Source organism: Papio anubis, chromosome 16 (assembly GCF_008728515.1).
Source record: "Papio anubis isolate 15944 chromosome 16, Panubis1.0, whole genome shotgun sequence".
NCBI classification, from domain to species: Eukaryota; Metazoa; Chordata; class Mammalia; order Primates; family Cercopithecidae; genus Papio; species Papio anubis.
In genome coordinates, this window is record NC_044991.1 from 24,386,057 (window position 1) to 24,404,460 (window position 18,404).

An 18,404-nucleotide genomic window follows, 5' to 3' on the forward strand; every position below is an offset into this window, starting at 1 on the left:
CTCTAAGGGCTAAACAGAAACCAGCCCTTTCAAAAGACTCTACACTGATAATGTAGATAACTAGCTTGTTTCCCCAGGTACAGAACAAAGATGAGATTAATCATTTCTTCACCCCTCCCTGAGATGTCTGCTTCCTCTATTCCTTTTTTCTTCATTCATCTTATCTTATGTAAAATGTAAATTTTGGGGGTACTAACTAAAGTCTCTCACAACTATGTAATCATTTACCTCATTGCCCCCTCCTTCCTTTTAAGGAAAATGTAGAACTACTAAACCTCTTAAGAACATCTCTGGAAAATAGAGCCACAGATGTGTCTGTGACTCACATCTTTCCTGGGTGCACCCTTCAGCTGGCTCCATGAACCTTGATTGATTGAGACACCTGCCTCCGTCACTCATTTTGGTTGTCAGAAAAAACAATTAAGCAAAAAGGAAGCAGAACTTGAAGATTTCGCAAAATTTCAGCCTTTCCCTATTGCAAAAAAAAAAAAAAAAAAAATTAGAAAGCTTGTTCTGAAGAGAACACTGAGAATGTGTCTGAACAATCACGTGGTGAAGAGATCACGAGGCCAGGAATGGCGGCTCATGCCTGTAACCACAGCACTTTGGGAGGCTGAGGTGAGGGGATCACTTTAGCCCAGGAGTTCGAGACCAGCCTGGGGAACATAGTGAGACGCTGTCCCTATAAAAATAAATAAATAAAAATTTAAACAATAGAGATCATGAGTACAACTCATGCACTTCATCAGCTATCTTGGCAGAATCCAGGAATGGGATTATACCAGTGAAGACACTGCCAGTTTGAACTAAAGGGGGTAGAGAAAGCAGGACAGAATAAAGGATGACTCTCAACCTTCTTGGAATCTACAGGACCAAACCATAGAGCCATCAGCTATGAATGTGTGCTAAGAATGAAGCAGAAGGTGATTAAAGAATCATCAAGGGTGCCATTGCCACCATAGGCCCCAGAACCAAGGTGTTTTCTCCTCTGTTTCCAAGGGCAGGGCTTTGTCTCTGGTTTCAGCCAGGACAATCCCATCCAGAGCCTCAGGGGTGGACTGCTCTTTGAAGAAAGCTGTGTGAACAGGGAAGCTTGAAAGAGCCATGGAGGTGATGCTGCCACCTCAGTGGGCCTTTAGGGCAGAACATCAAACCAAAGAAGCTTATTCTCAAGTCTTGAGATCTAATGGAATTTGCCTTGCTAGGTCTTGCACTTGCTTGAAACCCGACACCCCTTTCTTATTTCTTTCTTATTATTCTCCTTCCTTATTTCTCCCTTTTGGTATAGCAATGTCTATCCTATGCCTGTCCCACCATTGTGTTTTGGAAGCACATAACTTGTGTGGGTTCACAGATTTACAGATAGAGAGCAGTTTGCCTCAGGATAAATCATGCCTTGGTTCTCACTCATACCTGATTTAAATGATATGTAGATGAGACTTTAGACGAGTCGATGGTGTTATGAGTTAAGACTTTGGAGGCTGTTGGAGTGCAGGAAACATATTTTGCGTGCAAGAAGGACATACATTTTGGGGGTGCCACGCGTGCAATGCTATAGACAGCTGTGTCTCTCCAAAATTCATATGTTAAAGCTCTAACCCCCAATGTGACCGTAGTTGGAGATAAGACCATTAGCAGGAAATTAAAGCTAAATAAGGTCAAAAGCACTGGACCTCATTTGATAAGACTGTGGCTTTTTAAGAAGAGGAAGAGCTGCCTCTGCCTCTTTCTCTTCCTCTCCTCTCTTCCTTCCTGCCTTTTCCCTTCCCTCCACTGTGTGAAGACACAGCAAAAAGGTCATCTATAAGCCAGGAAGAGAGCTCTCACCAGGAACTGAATTGGCTGGTACCCTGATCTTGGACTTCTCAGTCTCTAGAACTTTTAGAAACAGGTTTCTGTTGTTTAATCCATCTAGTTTGTGGTATTTTCTTTTGACAGGCTGAGCTAAGACAGGGAGGATGGTGGAACATCTGATGATGGCAGTGCTGCCAAACCCATCTTGTCCCAAACATCCCTTGAAGGTCCCAAAACCATTCCAGAGTGGGATGTCCTGTCTTAGCATCCAAAGTATCCGTAGGTGTTACCCCAACCCAATCCCCAGAAACTGGAAACATTCCATTTGGTGCTGTCCTGAAGTGTCTGTAACAAAAATCCCACACACTTAAGTCTTTTTCATCGGTTTTATTAGCATCAATATATACAAAGTGGAAAATGACTTAATTTCATTATTCTAGCTTAGAAAGTTTGTTTTGCTTTTTATTCCGTTTGGCGATAAAATGGAAATGAAGATTTCCCAGGAGAAAGCCTACCTTTGGGGGTGCTGAACAACTCAAATAATATCTGACCTCAAATGACCCATCATGCCTAGTCAAGGACATAGGAAGGTCATGCCCTTTGGATTCACTCAAAGGGCATTTTTGCCTGAGGCCCATGCCTCAGCCTAAAGCTACCCACATATTTGCTAAATCACTACTTCTTACACAACCCTCCTGATTATGCAGATGCTTTGCTTCCTTCTGGGCTGTGTGGCAGTTTTCAAAGCTATCAGCCTGAGGTTCTATAGGCTCTCCAAGGGGTGAGCTTCAAAAGATCATAGTTAAAGCACATCTATGAAACTAAGTAAGAATGGCCATCAGGTAGCGATCAGAATACTTATGTTAGCTAAATAATTCTACAAAAAAAAAAAAAAAAAAGCAAAAAGCTGAGCTCCAAGCTAAAGAGGGCCGAGTGTGTGCATTTTTAAAGCACAGGGTGGTAGCTGACAGATACAGCTTATATGAATTAGCATGTAATACACGCCATCACATGCATTCTCTGAAGCTCACAATCTCTGTAAACGTATTTCCCCACTGTTTTAAAAACAAAGAGTGGCTTGTAGGAAGGCTCAGTCCATTCTCGAGTTTCTCAAGAGTGTATCCTATTCAAAAATATTTAATCCCAATGGGTTTTAATATTGATCTTATAAAAACAGACGTCTATGAACTGTAATGAGATGCCTTGCACATTTTTGGCACTATTGTTTTTTTACCTTTACGTATTACAAATACACATTCAGATATTTTAAAAAGAAAAATAGACACCAACCTGTCTTTTCAATCACACTGTACATCGTTGAACTCGTATGATCCGTCTCTAGGCTAAAACAAACTTTTAAAACATGGTTACAGGTGCGGTACTACTAAGACAGAACTGAGACACTGGTCTCCTGAAAAAAACAACAATGACAGCAACAACAACAAAAAAACAAAAAACCCAACGCCTTTTCTATCTTTCCAATAGCGAATAAGAACACCTGGGGTGTGGCCTGGCTAGTTTTGGGGATAGGGTTAGGATAAAGATTTATATTTTGTCAGTCTTTATAGAAGGCAAATGTTTAGTTTTCACATAACCATAATATGTTCTAAAATCAAATATTATTAATAGTCTTCACTCCAGGTGACCCAGGGTTAGGGTTAGAATGAGCATCCAATAAAATGGATTGGGTTCTGCCTTTTAAGGAAAGGTTACATTATTTTTGTTGTTATCTTTCTCCAAACATGACATTGTTCACTAATGGCCTGGAACACTTCTCTGGTTCTTGCATTAAATGGGGCTTTGGGTCCTGGAAAACAGCCTTGAGCTATTTCTTGCCATGGACCACACAAGCATGCCTTCAGGAGTATACATGCAAGATTCTTTTCTGGCAGAAGGAAAATATTCTGGTCTTAGACCCCAAGATTGAGGTCTGAGTTCCTGCTGGCAAGGAGAGTACATGTGTGCATAAAACCAGCTTTCCCTATCTTGCTTAAGATGTTTTCAATGTAACCACCAAAACATAGATTCCCCACCATTCTCCCTATGGCCAGAAAGATCTTTTCTTGTTTGAAACCCAGCAGACTTGAAACAATTCCAGAGAGAATGGGAGGGCATCAAAGAGAGTTCCAAATGCCACTGAGCCCGTGTGCCTGTCCAAGCCATTGACTGTCACCACCACGTCACCGGTCCCAGGGAGGTGAGTCTGCTTTACACATAGTATTTCTTCCATGCACCCACACCCTCCACCTTCTCTTTATTCCTGTATTTAGAAAAGAATTTTCCAAAGAGTCACACATGCACCAGCTTCACTGGGTTGGGGGAAAACAGACCCTGATAAAATAGGAGGAATGCCTGTGTGATTAGATGTGGGGCTATGGAATCCTTTCTGGATGAAATTCCTCTCTCTGTCTTCATCGATGTTCAGGTCAGACGGTACAGGATTCCACTGGACGGTTTGCTGTGATTTAAAATCTCCTGCCCCTGTTCTCTGCAGCTCCTCAGTCAGCATTCACACCACCCTCCAACATTCAGACAGCTTCAGAGAATAGAAAAATAGTTTCTTCTCATAGGACCTCCCGCCCCCTGAAATACTTGATGGCAAGTATACTCTGAAGATGACACCTTTTAGAGAATCAGTGCACTTGACTCTCCTCTATTTTGAGAGCTGAGAGATATTCCAGAACCCCAGGAGAAAACAGAGCTCACCCCTGGATTTCCAAACATAGCACCTCCTTTTTCCCATCATAAATCCTTGTCACTGTATGAGTGGGGCCGCCGGTGCCTCCTAAGCCTGTGTGTTTATTATCACAGCTTGAGAGTGGCTTGCTGAACATGGTGATTGATTCTGGCACTCATAGCATAAATTACGTGCTCTTTCATCGTTGAAAGAGTGTCAAAGAACAGAACATTTTATTAACCCACTTCCCTTACCCAACGATCCCCCTCACCCAATTCTTCATTGGAACTCTCAAATCTCTCATTTTTTCTCTGAAAAATTCCCTTTGGTCATTTGTCACCTTATTAGAAGGAAAACGTTTTCTTGTTTTGTCACTGTCCAGCAAGGCTAGAGTGGTAAAAGACAATGTTTATGTAACACCTTTGCTACCTTCAGAAGAACTGTGAGAGGGAGGGGATGTGGTAAAACCTTTCGGAAGCTGGTAGAATGGGAAGAGAGGACACAGAATTTGTTTTGGAGCGCAGTTCCCCAAATGGGTTTAAGTACCCATGCTAAATTCCAACCCAAACTAAGCCAACAAGAAATACCCTTTCCAACCTAATCTTGGGACTTAGATTTGTACTGAAAACACCATGGGCATGGTTCCCAAAGATGCATGCAATTCGATGCAGCCTTAGCATGGCATTGCTGATGGGAGAAACTCCATCTGTTGTTTTGTGTTTTTGCTGCCGCAATTTGCCACTTTGCAAGTCTTCCACCTGCCTTCAGAATTGAGGCTGTAACATGAATTTTGCTGAGGCCGCAAAACATCCAAACCCACACCTATTTCACTTTTAAATATAATAAATACAGGGAAGAAAACAGTAAACCTTCAATAAAGAGTCTAAAGAAAAGACAGTCGACATTCTGGGATTTCAATCAAATGCCACATGGTCTCTGGATGAATGTCTCGAGGAGATTGTGGCTGAGTTCACAAGTCCCCTTCTCAGGTGTAGCTCTCTTTAGATAGAAACCTCATACTCTCTGGTTTCCTGCAAGAGAGAGAAGCACAGATTTGTCAAACCCTTGTGTGGTAGAGTGATATACATAGGGGGATGCAGTTCTTGGCTCCTCTGTATGTCCATGCCCTTGGTCGTAACTTTGCAGTGCCCTCTCACTCTGACACTGACTTGCTTTTGCCAATGGGTTATAAGGAAATGGGGTACAACAGCTGCTTGAAACATACTTGTATGTTTCTGCTCACATCCTGCCCATCTGTCATCACCATGAGCTAGGCTTTAGTCGCTGCAGGAAAATGAAAGACACACAAAGCAGATCTGAGTCACTCAGCCATCAACCAGACAATGTCAGGATTACCACCCAGCTAAAACGCTGACCCACAGACTGAAGAGCAAATGAATGCTTGTTGCATTAAGCCATTGAGTTTGGAGATGTTTGTTACTCAGCATTACTATAGCTCTAGGTCACTGATACACTCTACTAATAAGTATTCATAATGTCTAGTCTCTAAAATTCTTTATTTCAGTCTGACCTTTTCCCATGATTTCAAAGCAAGCTACATAGAATGCAAAACAACATATGCCCTGATCTACCATTGCCATATGAAATGACTACAACATGTGGGTAGCTGAATTTCTTCAATATTTATGGAGTGTGAGTAATGTATTCCAAGCCCCAGGGACAAGGAGCAAGGAGATAGAAGAAGTCACAGGCTCAGCCCTGGAAGTTGTCACTGTCACTACTTTAATGGAAGTCTCCAGCTCCCATTCAGCCAACACAGATGTGCAATCACATCTATGCTTCATGGTACATGGGAGTGTGGTGGGCAGGCCCCAAGGTGGTCTCCATGATCCCCACCTCCTGGGGCTCATGCCTTTGTGTGGTCTCCTTCCTTTAAGGGTGGGTGGAGCCTGTGACTTGATTCTAACTAGGAGAATACACAGGTACTAGGATGTCACTTCCATGTTTGCATGACACAGGCTTGTGACTTCTATCTTGCAAGATGACTCTCTCTCTCATGGTGACTTTGAAGAAGCCAGCTGCTATGTCATGAGACGCTCTATGGAGAGGCCCACATGGAAGAAACTGAGGGTGGCCCCTAGAAGACAGCTCAAAGAGATTGAGGCCCTCATTCTAACAACCTGCAAGGAACTGAATGCTGTCAACAACCATGTGAGTTTGGAAGTGGATCCTTCCCTGGTTGAGCCTCAGATGAGACTGCAGCCCAGTTGCTGCCTTGTTTGTAGCCTGTGAGTCATAAAGCAGGGGGTCCAGCTAAGCTGTGCCTGGCTTCCTGACTTATAGAAACTATGAGATAATAAATGTGTGTTGTTAATTTAGGCCCCTAAGTTTGCAGTAATATTGTTACACATCAATAGATAACTAATACAGGAGATCAGAGGAAGTGGAGGTGAAGGAAGGTTAGGGGACAAGAAACAAGTCAGGTTTATTCCCCCCAAACATTGGGAGATGGTTGCACATCGTTACACAGTGAATTTGAAGGATGATGGTTTTGCAAAGTCATAACCAGCCTTTTGCTTCCTCGCATGTGCCCTGGACCTTTGCACATGCTCTCCCATCTGTCTGACATCCTCTTCAGCCCACCGTCCAAGCCCTAACCACTTCCCATGTCTCAGCTATACTCTCACTTTCTCAACGATGCCTTGCCCAACTCCAAGTGTCCCCATTATACATTCTCCTAGCAATTTTTTCATAGTCCTTAAAAAGTATTATTTGTTGTAATCAAAATATTCGTGGACACATTGGATTGTCGGAGGTCCAAGGGAGGCAAGATAGCATCGTGATTAAGAGTGTCAGGTTGAATTTGCATCCTGGCTTCAGGCTGTGCATCCTGGCTGTGCGCCACCTTGGCCAAATTATTCTTTCCTCTCTCTGGACCTCAATGTCCTCATCAATCAATTAGAGATAACTGTGGAATGTATTGCAGAGAGCTGCAAGGATTCAAGGAGATTATGCATTTAAAGTGCTCAGCACATGACATGTATTATTATTGATAATAGTAATTCACAAGATGGTAAACTCATTACTGGTGGAATCTGTGTCTGTTCGGGTTCATGACTATGTTCCTAGCACCTAACACAGGGTCTGACACTCAAATGTGTAGGGATGTTTCACATGCCTTTGAATAAAGGGTGGAGCCCAGTGGGATGTGTGGGAATGCTGTACACTGCCACCAGACCACTGGTGGTCTGCTGTCTGTGGGTCTTGGGTGCAGCCTCTTTTTTCTGTGGGTGTTCTGCTGACAGTAATCAGCCTCTTGGGCTCGTCCTCAGCACCAATCACCTGTAAAGAGAGCTGGGTTCTCCCAGCAGTTATCTCTTTAGGGCTCTCCGTGGGGATAAGACAGGACCACTGGCTGTGCGCAATAGGAAATGAAATGTTTTGTCTTATTGTTGGTGAATTCAGAGCAAAGAGGGAGGGAATTGGAAAGAGACGAGAGAGATCAACTCACCCCTGTCTCATAAATGGGGTTGTCAAACTCGGTTTCCACGGTGATCTGGCTGTAGGGGTGGGAGTACATCAGAGGCAGGCGGAGATTGGAATAGTAGCGACATCTAGGGGAGAGAAAGGAGACAGAAGTTACTTCTCCCCAGCTAGGAGACACATTACAATATTGAACGGGAACAGTTGGTGCCACTTCCTGAGCAGCGGCACCTCTGTGAATGACAACGAGGATGTGTGCAAACAGCCTTTCGCAGGCGAGAATCCTAGTGAGGTGAAAGCAGAAATCATAACTGCTCTCAACTTGCAACCCAGGCAGCGAGAACCAAAGCCTTGTGACCCCCTCTTACTAGGGAGGGGGCGGAGCTTAATTTGTTTTCTCCTGGAAGGTCACTCAGGTCCCTCTTGAATGCAAAGGGAAACAAGAACAAGGATGAGCATTTATTGAGCACCTACTGTATGCCATATTGCCTTAGATCAGCCTTCCTTGACCACCTATTTATTTATTTATTTGTTTTGAGACAGGGTCTTGCTCTGTCACCCAGGTTGTAGTGCAGTGGTGTCTCACTGCAACCTCTGCCTCCTGGGCTCAAGTGATTCTTCTACCTGCACGCACCACCACACTTGGCTAATTTTTTTTTTTTTTTTTTTTTTTTTGAGACGGAGTCTCGCTCTGTCGCCCAGGCTGGAGTACAGTGGCCGGATCTCAGCTCACTGCACGCTCTGCCTCCCGGGTTTATGCCATTCTCCTGCCTCAGCCTTCCGAGTAGCTGGGACTACAGGTGCCCGCCACCTCGCCCGGCTAGTTTTTTGTATTTTTTAGTAGAGACGGGGTTTCACCGTGTTAGCAGGATGGTCTCGATCTCCTGACCTCGTGATCCGCCCGTCTCGGCCTCCCAAAGTGCTGGGATTACAGGCTTGAGCCACCGCGCCCGGCCTTTTTTTTTTTTTTTAAGAGACGAGATCTCACTATATTGCCCATTTCCCAAGCTGGTCTCAAACTCCTGGGCCCAAGCAATCCTCCAGCCTTGGCCTCCCAAAGTGCTGGGATTATGGGGATAAACCACTATGCCTGGCCCATGACCACCTATTTAAAGGTGATTTCTCTGTTACTCACCACACCTAACCATTTCCTTCATTGTGTTTATCTTAGTGTGTTATAATTTATTTGTGTACTTACTCTACCCTGCCCCCAGTAGACTGTGGGCTCCATAAGGGCAGGGACGATTTATGTTAGGCATGTTCCTGCCTCAGAACCTTTGCACATGCTGTTTCCCTGCATGAAACCCTCCTTTTTCACATATCTGCATAGGTTTCTTTTGTTTTTGAAATGGAGTCTTGCTCTGTTGCCCAGGCTGGAGTGCAGTGTCACGATCTCGGCTCACTGCAATCTCCTCCTCTGAGGTTCAAGTGATTCTTCTGCCTCAGCCTCCCAAGTAGCTGGGATTACAGGCGCCACCACCATGCCCAGGCGAATTTTATGTTTTCTTTTTTTTAGTAGAGGTGGGGTTCCACCATGTTGACCAGGCTGGTCTCGAACTCCTGACCTCAAGTGATTTGCCTGCCTTGGCCTCCCAAAGTCCTGGGATTACAGGTGTCAGCCATCGTGCCTGGCCTGCATAGGTTTCTCATGATCACTTTCAAGTCCTTGCTCAAATGTCATTTCTCAGTGGGGCCTCCTCTAGCTACATTATTTAAAAGTCAACCACCACTTCTATTCCAGAATGCTTGCCCCCTCCCACCCTTCTCTTCCTGCACTTATCAGTTTTTAACACATATATTTGCTTACATACTTTGCTTACTATCTTTCCTTGTTAGAACTTGAACCCCAGGAGAGCAAATATTTCCTTCTATTTTTTTTTTTTTCACAAATGATGTTTCTAGTACCCAGAAAACTGAATGGCACCTAGTAGGTGCTCAACAACAGTGAATGTGAATGAATGAGTGGCTATTCTGGGACATGGTTTAATCTCTTCCTTCTGCATTCAATGCAAGTTTCTATGACCCCCAACACCTGGGACAGTGTCTGATATACAACAGATTGCCAATACGTATTTGTTGAATAAATGAGTGAATGCATGAGTGAGTGACGGAAGGAACGAATCAACATGTCTGGCAATATGTCATATCTACGTCCTCCACTAAACCATAACCTCCTTGAGGGCAGGAATAGTATTTGTCTTACTTGCTTGGAGGCTTCATAATCGCCCAGTGTAAATATTTATCCCACAGAATTGGGCTGAATCTGGGCATCTCTGCGATCACACAAATGCCACTATGCCCGAGCTACAGGTGGAGACCTTGAGGCTCAGAGAGATGAACCGCCCAGTCCCTCTGAGTGCTGGTGGCTGAGTGCTTGGCAGTCGTCTCCCCCATCAGCTCCCTACCTTGTGATGTAAATGTAGGCTCCTCCCAGCAGTAAGGAGATGATGAGGACCGGGATGAAGATAGCCAGGGCCATGTTCCCCCCTTCCAGCGACGTCTCTGCTGCCGCTTCTGCTACTGAACACAGGAGCCAGTGAGGTCCTCATTTCCCAGGTATCTGACTCCCATTGAGTGCCCACCTGCCCAGTTCTCCACCCTTTGGAGACGGCTTTCCAAGGTCTAAGGCTCTGTGAGGGCCTTAGACCTTGGAGGGCCATCTATAAAGACTAGAGGAAATGGTGCTGTTCCTTTGCAAGAGGTCCCAGACTCATCCTTGGGTGGGTTGGCCATAAGAGCTACAGAAAATCACACTGTTTGAAACCTGATCATACCATTCCCATTTTTGGGGGGCTACAGTTAAAATCTGGTTAAAGTCCAATTCACAGGAAGACTAGGAGAAAATCCCAAATTCAGTAACCGGGAAAGCAGATTTGCTGGACATTCCATGGAGTGGAGAAGAGAAACAGGAATGGGTCTGGACCCCAGATGCAGGAGTGGTGGGCGAATCTGGGTTTGTGTGTGTTGTTGAGTTGAACAGTGCTGGTGGTTTCTCACCCACAAGGTTTCTAAGGGATTCTCAGACTTGGTGCTCACCTGTGGAGCGGGGAGCTTGTTGCATGCAGACTGGTGGGCCCCTCCTGGACCTTTTGAGTCCCACTCTCCAGTCCAGGAGTGGGCTCTGAGCATTGGGGACAGCTCTCCGTCCTGCACACCCCAGTGACACCCCAACTCTGAAGGCGCGGTGTTGATTCCCAGAGGCTACCCTTGCACATTCCCTGGCTGCTCTCTCAACCTCCCATTATTTGTGGCAATTGCAAGAACTAGAACAGCTGCTGCAGGGGCCTGGGGCAGAGGGCTGCTTTCCCAGCATAGCTTGAAGGCGGATCCTCCATCCCTTCTAGAAACTTGGCCTCCAGGTTTCCTCTGCCATTCTCCACGGTCACATCTAATAGAGCTTGGCTGTACACCAATCTATAACCCATTAACCACCACTTTATGGGGTCTGAAAAATCAATCCTAATACCCACAATAAATGCATGAGCACAAAACATTACAATGGCTCTCATAAGCTCCGAGCAACCCCAGCCCTTTGAGACGTTCTCATGGTTCATTGGTCGGCAAAAGGCAGAAAAAGGATACTCTGAATGGAAACTAACACGAAGTGCCCTCTATTTTCCAAGTGGAGTGTCTAATTCATGCTCCTTCACTTATATTTGAGCCCTGGTTCCACCCTCTTGGATTCAAGTGTTGTCTGTTACAAGGAACAGCCACTAGTGAAATGTAATTTACGTAGCCCCAGATTCTAAGTGAACTCATTATTGTCAGAAGGCTAAAGATGGCTCCAGGAATAATCAAAACTGCTTGACTGGGTAAAAACACTTTTTTTTAAAAAAAAAGAAACAATATATTACAGTATATATTTTAAAATATATATACTATAATATACTGTATTTGTATTTACATGTATATACAGTAATATATTACAGTATATATTTTACATCACAGCCCCGGTGAGTGGTTTTGTACCGAATTCAATAGCGGTGACATAGAACGCTGGACATTTCACACACGGGAGGGGTTGGAAAGGGAAGGAACCACAAAATGAAAACAAAACTGAAATAAAATCCTGGATAGATTTTAACATCTGCTCCTCATGAATAAGTCTCAGTTGGGAATTTCTAATAAAAGGAGAGCTGAAGTAAGGAGACATGGGAGAAGGGGTGGGTATGTTGAGGGGAAAAAAGACTCAAGGAAAAATGGACCATTGAATGTTTCCAGGGCAAACTTCTCTCTGGAAACCAGGAGGACTCTCAGCATGGAAGGTGACACGTCACCAGATTTAGTTCCCTTTCTAGAATGGCATCGTGAAAAGTTTTACAATAGGGTTATGCCTTTCTCAGGCTCATGGGCTCTGAGCTTTCCTTGTCTCGTTGCTGTTACCATGTAGAGAACAGCTGTCAAATCCCTTTCAGGTTGCTCGTAGGATCCTGACTTGCAAATCCCATAATTTTTTTCCCTTACAATATTATTTTAAAATTATCTTTGGCAGTGTGAAGGTAGAATTTATTTATTTTTTTAAGTGTCTAAATAAAGATATTCAAAGACCTGCCCTTGTTTTGTGTGCTATTAGTTTGATTTATTAAACTTTTTTTTTTTTTCATTCTGGAACTCACCTTCTAAAGCATGTTCAAAACTGTCTTGATTAACTGAAAGAGAAATCAGGAAGCATTGGTCAATGTAAAGTGAATTCACTTCATTTGCATGAAATGAGGCCAAAAAATTAGATGCAAAAGCCCATGCCATGCTTTGGTGAAGTTAGTGTTATGTTTTGACTTGTCTTGGGCCACTATAATCAGTGAACGTGCCTGGGGACTCTTCACTTCCTAAGTTCCCAAGAGAAGATGAGATAGATAAGACCCAACGTCAACAACAGTGATAGTGAATAATTACTGAACACTCACCGCGTGTCCAAAATTGTGCCAAGAACTCTATATACATTTGCTCATTTAACCCTCACGACAATCTTGTTAGGTCAATGCTATTATCATCCCCATTTTACAGATGAGCAAACAGAGGTTCAGAGAAGTGAAGCGACTTCTCTGACATCACACAGCTTCTCAGTGATGGAGGCAGGATTTCTATCTGGGTTGCTCAAGCTCTGTGGTTTCTGCTCTCAATCATGTGGTTAGGGTCTTTTCATCATTTTCACGTGGGGCAAAGCACGAATGGATTGCGAGGCCCAAGACCTTTATACAAAATCCAGCCAGAGATGGAACTGTTCTCTTGTTTTGAAGACTATCTATGTACACCTCTCTAATTTCATTCTTATTCCTTTTTATTTGATGAGGCTTTGTATTCCATGTGAAACTATTTTTTTTTTTTTGAGAAGGAATCTCGCTCTGTCGCCCAGGCTGGAGTGCAGTGGCGCACGGTCTCTGCTGACTGCAGAAACGATTTTTAATCATTTATATTTTCTGTAAAACTTCTCTGGAGGTTCAAGATGATGGGGACTGGCACCCCATCTTTGTCATCAGTCATGGTGGTAGCTGAGCACAAAAAAATACCAACAAGGATGGACGTTTATTACAGGAATGCAAAACCCCAGCGTGAAGGACTTCGATGAAAAAATTGCAGCATTAGGGGATAGGAGAGAGTGGCCACCAAAGGCTTAGCTATACTCATGTCTCCAATCCCAAGACATCCTAATCCATGCCTTGGTTAAAGTCACTCTCTGGTTTACGCCATCATCACACCATGACAACAAAACCAGCTGAAAAGCTAGCTGGCTAACTAAGTGCACACATCTCTGCAGCTTTGGCATCAAGAAAATGGAAAGATTGAAGCAGATGGTCCCGCCCCAAGATGTGAGTCGCACCGTGGTTGAGTGGGAGTGCATGAATGTCCATGTAATCCTAGAACTGGGAGGAGGCATTGAATTTTGAGTCCCTTGGAGCCCCGTGCTCATGGACCGCAGGGGGCATGTTAAATGCAGATTCCTGGGCCATTCCTGGGACTTGCCAGGGCAGTATTCTCAGGGGTGGACCTCTGCAGGTCTCACCAATGGCCCAGCAGTGCTGATGCATCCAGTGGGCTCACTGGCTCCTCTTTAGAAACTCTGATCTGGGCTCCCCCAGTTAGTTCACAAAAAGGGAAACCAAGGTCAGAGAGGGAAGGAGGCTCACTCAAGGTCACACAGGTGGTCCACAGCAGAACCGGGCTGGAGCCTGGGGGCCCCATGTCCCAGTCAGGTGGCCTCACATTGGCATTGAGTTACTTCCCCTCCTGCAGACCACAATGTCATGCATCCCAGTTTCTTTTTCTGAAGAGGAAGTGATTTATCGTTTGCGTACAGAGTTGGTGGTGGGACACATCTCAGGAGTGGAAATGGGGAGGGAAGAAAGGTGCAGGGGTGTCCCGAGAGCCTTTCCTGCTAGCAATTCCATCACAGCTGTGGGAGAAAGCAGTGAGCTGGTGCACCTTGTGGGGCTTCTAGGGATGCTAGCTCATAGAAAAGAGAGGTTTCAGGGATCACCTGCAAAATGGAGCCTCTTTTTAGCTTTCCTGTTTTTTTTCTTTTTTTTGGTCATTTGTGTATATTCTTTTTTTTTTTTTCCACAAAATCTTGCTCTGTCACCCAGGCTGGAGTGCAGTGGTGCGATCTCGGCTCACTGCAACCTCAGCCTCCCGGTTTCAAGCAATTCTCCTACTTCAGCCTCCAAGTAGCTGGGATTACAGGTGCACACTACTATGCCCGGCTACATTTGTGTATATTCTGATGGTAGTTTTATTTTCCTATCAGTTTGGCAGCATGTAAAAAACATTGAAAACATACAGTGCTGGTGAGGATGTGGAGAAATGGACATTATTACACGTTGTTGGTGAGCATGGATTGCTCCAATTGCGGGCAACGATTTGGTGACATCCAGGACAACTCTGTATCCACAGGCCTTTGCCCACACCATCAATCCTGCTTTGAGGAACCTGTCCTGCAGGATGAAAAGTGCCAGCATCCAAGGATTCATGGGCAAGAATGTTTTTACAAAACAAAACAAACAAAAAACTGGAAGAGAACTGATGTCTCCATCAACAGAGGAAGGGCTGAATGCACTGGGGAACAGGCAAAGTGTGGAATGATGGGTGGCAATTAAAAAAAATAACATGGTGCTACATTTGTAATAAGTAAAACACAGAGTACAGCATGATATGGACCCCCCTCCCTTTTTTTTCTTTTGATACAGGGTCTTGCTCCCTCTCCCAGGCTGGAGTACAGTGGTGCAGTTATGGCACACTGCAGCCTCAACCTCCTGGGCTCAAGCAATACTCCTGCCTCAGCTTCCCAAGTAGTTGGGACTACAGGAGCGTGTCACCATGCCCAGCTAATTTTTTTGATTTTTTGTAGAGATGAGGTCCCACTATTTTGCCTAGGCTGGTCTCAAACTCCCAGGCTCAAGTGATCCTCCCACCTTGGCTCCCGAAGTACTGGGATTACAGGTGTAAGCCACCACACCCAGGTTTTTTTTTTTTTTTCTATAAAACAAAAACAAATATCCCTCTCTCTTTCCAAGTATATCTACATGTACAAGCCTAGGGAAAGGTGTGACACTGGAAATTCAAGTGATCATCACTGGCTTCCGCAGAAGAAAGAAAGGGATGGAGGAGAGAGGAAAACTCTGCTCCTTCCATTTGAAACTCTGATTTCTTCTACTTGTTCCATGAGATACCTTCGCAATTAATCCAAGAAGAATTTAAAAAGCCACGTGGCAGATACAAACACGTTGTCCAGGACAAAGTGGCCCTTTTCATGGTTTTTTCTTATTTGAGTTTTTTTTTTTTTTTTTTTGAGAGGGAGTCTCTCTCTGTCGCCCAGGCTGGAGTGCAGTGGCTGAATCTCAGCTCACTGCAAGCTCCGCCTCCCGGGTTCACGCCATTCTCCTGCCTCAGCCTCCTAAGTAGCTGGGACTACAGGAACCCTCCACTACACCCGGCTAATTTTTTTTTATGTTTAGTAGAGACGGGGTTTCACCGTGTTAGCCAGGATGGTCTCCATCTCCTGACCTAGGGATCCGCCCGCCTCCGCCTCCCAAAGTGCTGGGATTACAGGCGTGAGCCACCGCGCCCGGCCAAGGTTCATTAAGAAACAAATCCTGCTAAGTTTTCTCCCCTGCAGAAAGCTCCTCAACAACGTCAAATTAACTTCAATGAATGTCCATATGACAGTTACAGGGTTTACAGGCAATCTTTACTCAGGAACTTCCCAATACTTAAGCTTTACAAAGCAGGTTTCCTGTACTATCAAAAATAAATTTAGGCCGGGCGCGGTGGCTCACGCCTGTAATCCCAGCACTTTGGGAGGCCTAGGTGGGCGGGTCACGAGGTCGGGAGATCGAGACCATCCTGGCTAACACGGTGAAACCCTGTCTCTACTAAGAATACAAAAAATTAGCCGGGCGTGGTGGCGGGTGCCTGTAGTCCCAGATACTCGGGAGGCTGAGGCAGGAGAATGGTGTGAACCCGGGAGCGGAGGTTGCAGGGAGCCGAGATCGCGCCACTGCACTCCAGCCTGGGCGACAGAGGGAGACTCCGTCTCGGGGGAAAAAAAAAAAAAAAAGAAGAAGAAGAAGAAGAAAAAAGAACTGCTTATATAAGTCATTGTCATTCATGTGATGAGCCCCTGCTTGATACCTGGTAAGATTAAATTGCATCCCTTATGCTAGTGTTTCGCATACTTGGCTGATGACACAATTCACCTGTGCGGTTAAACTGGTCCCTGGGTCCTGCTTCAGACCCAGTGAATCAGAATCTCAGTGGAAAGGGCTCAGGACTCCGTTTATGTTTGCACTAAATGTTTGGAAATCACGACCTTAAATGGTTCTCAAATTCAAAGTGCATTTGAGAGCTTGTTAAAATGTTTATTCCAGGCCCGCCTCTCAATGATTTTGGCTTGGGAGATCTGGGGTAGATTCGGGAATGTGTGAACACACCTAGGTTTCCATGCTGTGGTGATTGGCTGGTTGGGGGTCTTTCTTAGTAGCCCTGAAGGTGGGAAATTTACAGTCATGAGATGCGGGTTCAAGTCCTAGCTTTGTCTTGTACTAGCTGCGTGACTTTGGGAAAGTCACTTAACTTCTCTGAGCTTCTCCTTCTACATCTGTAAAACAGGTAAGATGACTCACCTATTTTAGTGGTCATAAGACTTAAATGAGGTGATTCAGGGTTTTGTTTTTTTTTTTTTTCTTTTAGGTAGATAAAATTCACATAACATAAAATTAACCATTTTAAAGTGTTAACAATTCAGGGGCATTTAGCACATTCACAATGTTGCACAACCATGACCTCTGTCTAGTTCCAAAACATGTTCATCATCTCCAAAACAAGCCCCATACTCAGTAAGCAGTCCCTAGACAACCACGACTCTGCTTTCTGTCTCTATACCCATGCTAGATATTTCCTATAAACAGAATCCTAAAACATGTGACCTTTTGTGTCTGGCTTCCTTCACTTAACATAATGGCTTTGAGGTTCATCCGTGTTGTGGCATGTGTCAATATTTCATTCCTTTTTTTCTGGCTGAATAATATTCCCTTTTTTCTGCCACACTTTTGTTTATCCATTCATCAGTTGAGGGGCATTTGGGTTGTTTCTATCTTGTGGCTCTCGTGAATAGTGCTGCTATAAACATTCACAGACAGTGTTTGTTTGAATACCTGTTTTCACTTCTTTTGGAAATATACCTCAGAGTGGACAAACTAGCTGGGAATGTAGTTTTAAGTCTCAGAGCTGGGGTTCATGAATAAGGCATTTGGGGATCCACTGGAGTTATGGGTTCCCAAGTAGAGACATAAAACTTCACGCTTCTGAGGGCAAATTCAGTGCCTTTTGCCTGATTCTCAAAGGGGCATTAATGCAATAAAGGTTAAGATCCACTGGCCTAAAACACTGAACGTATTTCCGTTACTATGACTGACTGTGCACTTCAAAGATCCAGATAAACGAATCCAAATTTTACTCAGTGTGTTACAACTTAATTTTAGTGATGAGTGTTCAATGGATTCTAAGATGCAATTTTCTCACTTCACCATCTGGGAGGTCGGGGCGAGGCTTAAAGCAATAGTGTGTAATAATAACTGCCACCAGGTGGCGCTCATGATTCGCCGTGTGCACAAACGTTGGGGCGTAAGAGTATCAGGGTTTGCAGAATGCCAGGCAGCACCCTGGGAGATCACCCCGTAGGCAGTGGGAGAACACTCCTAACCCATGGAAACTAATTGGTTGTGAGAAGGCGGTGCAAGAGGTGGGAAATAATTAAGCAGTGTTCTCTAAGCAGGGGTCAAAGGCAGGCAGAGGTTGGACGCGGTAATCACAGTACTTTGGGAGGCCGAGGTGGGAGGATCGCTTGAGGCCAGGAGTAGAGACCAGCCTGGGCAACATAGCGAGATCCCCATCTCTACAAAAATAAAAAAATTTAGCTGGGCATGGTGGCGTGCACTTGTGATTCCAGCCGCACGGGAGGCTGAAGTGGGAGGATTGCTTGAGCCCAGGAGATTGA

The 18,404-nt window shown here is 44.7% G+C and overlaps 1 protein-coding gene across 11 annotated transcripts in view; it reads right to left on the reverse strand.

Moving 5' to 3' along the window:
- Positions 1-2,166: 2,166 nt before the first annotated feature.
- The window catches only part of SEZ6L (seizure related 6 homolog like), a 215,550-nt gene continuing 199,312 nt past the window's right edge, over positions 2,167-18,404 (reverse strand). For 3 of the 11 annotated variants that reach the window (XM_003905349.5, XM_031656405.1, XM_021921414.2), the window contains 4 exons: positions 12,532-12,564; positions 10,321-10,432; positions 7,944-8,046; positions 2,167-5,502 (listed from right to left, as the gene is read on the reverse strand). In XM_003905349.5, the coding sequence (XP_003905398.2) occupies positions 5,473-5,502; positions 7,944-8,046; positions 10,321-10,432; positions 12,532-12,564 (278 nt within the window). In that variant the 3' untranslated portion in view covers positions 2,167-5,472. Of the gene's footprint in view, positions 5,503-7,943; positions 8,047-10,320; positions 10,436-12,531; positions 12,565-18,404 lie in introns of all 11 variants that reach the window. The other 8 variants (XM_031656403.1, XM_031656404.1, XM_021921413.2 and 5 more) reach the window with 5 other exon arrangements.